Here is a 6,441-nt window from a genome sequence, read left to right on the forward strand (position 1 = left end):
TCCCTGTCTTAGAATTACAAACGGCCGATGGATGGCACATATGGCCCTCCTGCCAAGCGGCACGAAGGGGAGATGTACAGCGTGCCGTACAGCACGGGGCAGGGGCAGCCCCAACAGCAGCAGTTGCCCCCAGCCCAGCCCCAGCCTGCCAGCCAGCAGCAAGCCACCCAGCCTTCCCCTCAGCAAGATGTGTATAACCAGTATGGCAACGCCTATCCTGCCACGGCCACCGCTGCTACTGAGCGCCGACCAGCGGGCGGCCCCCAGAACCAGTTTCCATTCCAGTTTGGCCGAGACCGTGTCTCTGCGCCCCCTGGCTCCAATGCCCAGCAGAACATGCCACCGCAGATGATGGGCGGCCCCATACAAGCATCGGCTGAGGTCGCTCAGCAAGGCACCATGTGGCAGGGGCGTAATGACATGACCTACAATTACACCAACAGGCAGAGCACTGGCTCTGCCCCCCAGGGCCCCGCCTATCATGGCGTGAACCGAACAGATGAAATGCTGCATACGGATCAGAGGGCCAACCATGAAGGCCCGTGGCCTTCCCATGGCACACGGCAGCCCCCATATGGTCCCTCTGCCCCCGTGCCCCCCATGACAAGGCCCCCTCCTTCCAACTACCAGCCCCCGCCAAGCATGCAGAATCACATTCCTCAGGTATCCAGCCCCGCTCCCCTGCCCCGGCCAATGGAGAACCGCACCTCTCCTAGCAAGTCTCCATTCCTACACTCTGGGATGAAGATGCAAAAGGCAGGTCCCCCAGTACCTGCCTCGCACATAGCACCTGCCCCCGTGCAGCCACCCATGATTCGGCGGGACATCACCTTCCCACCTGGCTCTGTCGAAGCAACACAGCCCGTGTTGAAGCAGAGGAGGCGGCTCACGATGAAAGACATTGGTAAGGAAACCTCCCTGGTCAGGTTGCTTCATCTGCCCCTTAAAATCTTGTCCATTTTTCTGTCTCCATCCTAATATTCCGGATGGGATAAGATCTTGGTCCAGTGTTGTCTAAAATAGAGCCAAAGAACTTTGGATAAGAAAAACAGCTGATTTCAGGCTTTACCAAAAGAAGCGCCATGCAGTGATGTCCTAAGGGAGCCTAGAAGCAGATGTGTGTCCTCTCCTAGATAGGAACTGCCTCCCGCCATGTGTTACCTTCAGAGTAGCCTGACTGATGGGCCAGCCCTGGGGGAGCATCTGGCCACCCTGGGCTTGGTAGATGGGCGACATGGAGGTTTATTTCAGGAACCCCGGAGGCATGGCGGGTAATGATGTCCCTCAAGTCTGGGCTGCTGGCAGAGAGCACATGGGCATTAGACACCATTAACATCCTGCTGTATGATGACAACAGCATCATGACCTTCAACCTCAGTCAGGTGAGTACAGGTGCCTGGGAAAGATTGGAAGAATGGGAGGGCCTGGGATCTTGAAGTAGACCGCACTAAGTGACACGGGGAATTAAGCCATCCCCGGCCAACATGGTCTCCCCTCTCTCGCTCACTCTCTGGTATCTTCCGTGCCAGTGCTTTGATTCCATGCCAGTACTGTGCCACTGGCCATGGGCCCAGAACACTGAGAACAATAATAATTTGTGTAAGGTATCAGGATTGACTTCAAAGGGAATTTGGGAGAAACTTTTTGGTATTTATTGGGAAGAAATGCAGATTCTGTTGATGTGTGTGAAGACACCCAACTTTCAAGACTACCAAGAAAAACCTGTGGTCTTTATTAGTGAGCACAGCAGTTTCTTTCTCCTTCCCTGTCTTCATGCACTGTGAATATAGGAGGTCTTTATTGATCCCGTTTTCCTAAGGTGTAGAAGGAGAAGTGAAGTCTGCTTGTGGGTGCTGGTGGTGGTATTTTAATGATGTTCTTGCAGAGGTGATTCTCCAGATGCTCTCTCCACAGGACGTGCACCTTGAGTCTTCCCAATAGCTAGGAAGGGTTTCTGCTGCACCATCCCACTCTCTGTTTTGATCATCCTTAGTGTACCCAGCAACCTATCTATCAAGGAGCTGACTAGACAGAATTGTTAAGAGTTACCCATTTCGTGTGCCGTCACTTTGTGCTAGGTCCTTTATATGTTCTTTTTTTTTTTTTTAAAGATTTTATTTATTTATTTGAGAGAGAGAATGAGAGATAGAGAGCATGAGAGGGAAGAGGGTCAGAAGGAGAAGCAGACTCCCCGCAGAGCAGGGAGCCCGACATGGGACTCGATCCCGGGACTCCAGGATCATAACCTGAGCCGAAGGCAGTCGCTTAACCAACTGAGCCACCCAGGCGCCCTGTATGTTCTTTCATATCATCTTCACAACAGCCTTCTGAGACACATGTGGCCTCCTAGAGAAGAGTAAATAGGCTCAGAGTCTTATCTTTGCCCAAGTTCACAGTCTTTCTGATTCCAAGGCCCAACTTTATGTCCATTACATAAAATTGCCCCGCATGAGGAGGAGAAGGAACAGATTTTGATTGAGCAATTTCCCTATGCCAGGCATTTGGTATATTCCATTTAGACCTCAGAACAGTCATGTCAAGTGTAGGAATTTCCACTGCGGTCAGTGGAAAGATAGAAATGGTATCGGTACAGAGTTAATCACATGGCTAGTTCCTCGAAAAGCCAGAGCGCAAACCTAGATCTTTCTAATTCTAAAGCCCTTATTTTTTCCATTCTGCTTTACTCTCTTTGGCCAGAGATTAATCTGACTGGAGATTAGTGTTTTCTTCTAGAGGTAAATAACCTATACAGGATCCAAGCTGGAACTTGGGTCTACCTAGCACCAGCTTGGACCAATGTTTGGAGGACTGAAGCCTCATCCCACTCATTATGTTGCATGATTGCTTCACGGAGGTCCAGCCTCCTGGAATGTTAGGGAGCTTGGAGAAGAGAGCAGGTCAACATCTGTCCACACTTCTTTCCCTTTCTCAGCTTGTGTTAAAGGGATCATTCCACCATGCCTAGCCTTGGGCTGTACTTGGCAGTGGAATATAGAGAGTGTCTTAAGAGGGACAGTGTCAATGACCAGCAGGTAGGAAACTGGGCCTGGTGAAGAAAAGCAGGAATTGGTTGGGAAGAGGAGGCCGAGAGGTGAGGTGCAGAGCTGTCAGTCAGCACGTCCGTCCTGCTGGAGGCAGGTTACGTGGAGGTAGGCTGAGCAGAAGGAAGAACTGTGCGCTGGGCATAGGAAAGATTCAGTGTCTTACTCTGTGGAGAGCCTTTGGGAAAGGAGCAACTCTGTCTTTCCTGGGGATACAGATGTCTGACCTACAAGGAAAGAAGGGGAGATTAGGTAGAGGACTGTGGGAGTCCTCTCAGATCAGGGATTCTCTCCTTTGGCCCACTTTTCTCCCTTCATTTATTTCCTGTTTTTCTCTTTTTAGCTCCCAGGTTTGCTAGAGCTCCTTGTGGAATATTTCCGACGTTGCCTGATCGAGATCTTTGGCATTTTAAAGGAGTATGAGGTGGGTGACCCAGGACAGAGAACACTACTGGACCCTGGGAGATTCAGCAAGGCGTCTAGTCCAGCCCCCATGGAGGGGGAGGAGGAGGAAGACCTTCCAGGTCCTAAACTAGAGGAGGAAGAAGAGGAGGAAGTAGTGGAAAATGATGAGGAGATGGCCTTTTCGGGCAAGGACAAGGCAGCCTCAGAGAGTAGTGAGGAGAAACTGATTAGTAAGTTTGACAAGCTTCCAGTAAAGATCGTGCAGAAGAATGACCCGTTTGTGGTGGACTGCTCAGATAAGCTTGGGCGCGTGCAGGAGTTTGACAGTGGCCTGCTGCACTGGCGGATTGGTGGGGGGGACACCACTGAGCATATCCAGACCCACTTTGAGAGCAAGACAGAGCTGCTGCTGACCCGGCCTCATGTGCCCTGCCCACCAGTCACCCGGAAACATGTCACAGCAGCAGAGGGTACGCCAGGGACAACAGAACAGGAGGGCCCCCCGCCTGATGGCCCTCCAGAGAAACGGATCACAGCCACAATGGATGACATGTTGTCCACCCGGTCTAGCACGTTGACCGAGGAGGGAGCTAAGAATGCAGAGGCCACCAAGGAGAGCAGCAAGTTTCCATTCGGCATCAGCCCGGCACAGAGCCACCGGAACATCAAGATCCTAGAGGATGAACCCCACAGTAAAGATGAGACCCCACTGTGTACCCTTCTGGACTGGCAGGATTCCCTCGCTAAGCGCTGCGTCTGTGTCTCCAATACCATCCGAAGCCTGTCGTTTGTGCCCGGCAACGACTTTGAGATGTCCAAACACCCGGGGCTGCTGCTGATCCTGGGCAAGCTGATCCTCCTGCACCACAAGCACCCAGAGCGGAAGCAGGCACCACTGACTTACGAGAAGGAGGAGGAGCAGGACCAAGGGGTGAGCTGCAACAAAGTGGAGTGGTGGTGGGACTGCTTGGAGATGCTCCGGGAAAACACCTTGGTCACGCTTGCCAACATCTCGGGGCAGTTGGACCTCTCCCCGTACCCTGAGAGCATTTGCCTGCCTGTCCTGGACGGACTCCTACACTGGGCAGTCTGCCCTTCAGCTGAAGCCCAGGACCCCTTCTCCACCCTGGGCCCCAACGCCGTCCTCTCCCCCCAGAGACTGGTCTTGGAAACCCTCAGCAAACTCAGCATCCAGGACAACAATGTGGACCTGATCCTGGCCACGCCCCCCTTCAGCCGCCTGGAGAAGTTGTATAGCACCATGGTGCGCTTCCTCAGTGACCGAAAGAACCCGGTGTGCCGGGAGATGGCCGTGGTTCTGCTGGCCAACCTGGCGCAGGGCGACAGCCTGGCAGCCCGCGCCATCGCCGTGCAGAAGGGCAGCATCGGCAACCTCCTTGGCTTCCTGGAGGACAGCCTTGCTGCCACCCAGTTCCAGCAGAGCCAGGCCAGCCTGCTCCACATGCAGAACCCGCCCTTCGAGCCAACTAGTGTGGACATGATGCGGCGGGCTGCCCGCGCGCTGCTGGCCCTGGCCAAGGTGGACGAGAACCACTCGGAGTTCACGCTGTACGAGTCACGGCTGTTGGACATCTCGGTATCACCGTTGATGAACTCATTGGTTTCACAAGTCATTTGTGATGTACTGTTTTTGATTGGCCAGTCATGACAGCCGTGGGACACCTCCCTCCCTGTGTGTGTGTGCGTGTGTGGAGAACTTAGAAACTGACTGTTGCCCTTTATTTATGCAAAACCACCTCAGAATCCAGTTTACCCTGTGCTGTCCAGCTTCTCCCTTGGGTAAAAAGTCTCTCCTGTTTCTCTTTCCTTCTCCTCTCCCGCCACCCTCCTCCCCACCTCACACCTTTCTGTTCCTTGTCCTCACCTTACCCCCCTCAGGACCCCACCCTATTTGAAAAGACAAAGCTCTGCCTACATAGAAGACTTTTTTATTTTAACCAAAGTTACTGTCGTTTACAGTGAGTTTGGGGAAAAAATAAATAAATAAAATAAAAATGGCTTTCCCGGCCCTTGCATCAACGGGATGCCACATTTCATAACTGTTTTTAATGGTAAAAAAAAAAAGGAAAAAAATACAAAAAAAAAACCTCTGAAGGACAAAAAAGGTGACTGCTGAACTGTGTGTGGTTTATTGTTGTACATTCACAATCTTGCAGGAGCCGAGAAGTTCGCAGTTGTGGACAGACCCTGTTCACTGGAGAGGCCTGTGCAGTAGAGTGTAGACCCTTTCATGTACTGTACTGTACACCTGATACTGTAAACATACTGTAATAATAATGTCTCACATGGAAACGAGAGAAAACGCTGGGTCAGCAGCAAGCTGTAGTTTTTAAAAATGTTTTTAGTTAAATGTTGAGGAGAAAAAAAAAAAAAGGCTTTTCCCCCAAAGTATCATGTGTGAACCTACAACACCCTGACCTCTTTCTCTCCTCCTTGATTGTATGAATAACCCTGAGATCACCTCTTAGAACTGGTTTTAACCTTTAGCTGCAGCGGCTGCGCTGCCACGTGTGTATATATCTGACGTTGTACATTGCACATACCCTTGGATCCCCACAGTTTGGTCCCCCTCCCAGCCGCCCCTTTATAGTATGACGAGTTAACAAGTTGGTGACCTGCACAAAGCGAGACACAGCTATTTAATCTCTTGCCAGACATCGCCCCTCTTGGCGCGATGCTGTACAGGTCTCTGTAAAAAGTCCTTGCTGTCTCAGCAGCCAATCAACTTATAGTTTATTTTTTTCTGGGTTTTTGTTTTGTTTTGTTTTCTTTCTAATCGAGGTGTGAAAAAGTTCTAGGTTCAGTTGAAGTTCCTGATGAAGAAACACAATTGAGATTTTTTCAGTGATAAAATCTGCATATTTGTATTTCAAACAATGTAGCTAAAACTTGATGTAAATTCCTCCTTTTTTCCTTTTTTGGCTTAATGAATATCATTTATTCAGTATGAAATCTTTATACTATATGTTCCACG

General features: G+C 50.8%; 1 protein-coding gene across 4 annotated transcripts in view; it reads left to right on the forward strand.

Annotated features, from left to right (window-relative positions):
- ARID1A (AT-rich interaction domain 1A) overlaps window positions 1–5,531 on the forward strand; it is a 66,476-nt gene extending 60,945 nt beyond the window's left edge. For all 4 annotated transcript variants that reach the window (XM_027598310.2, XM_027598329.2, XM_027598336.2 and 1 more), the window contains exons 18-20: window positions 13–904; window positions 1,252–1,382; window positions 3,385–5,531. In XM_027598310.2, the coding sequence (XP_027454111.1) occupies window positions 13–904; window positions 1,252–1,382; window positions 3,385–5,115 (2,754 nt within the window). In that variant the 3' untranslated portion in view covers window positions 5,116–5,531. The remainder of the gene's footprint in view (window positions 1–12; window positions 905–1,251; window positions 1,383–3,384) is intronic.
- The last annotated feature ends 910 nt before the right edge of the window (window positions 5,532–6,441 follow it).

This window comes from Zalophus californianus, chromosome 4, assembly GCF_009762305.2.
Source record: "Zalophus californianus isolate mZalCal1 chromosome 4, mZalCal1.pri.v2, whole genome shotgun sequence".
Classification (NCBI taxonomy): Eukaryota; Metazoa; Chordata; class Mammalia; order Carnivora; family Otariidae; genus Zalophus; species Zalophus californianus.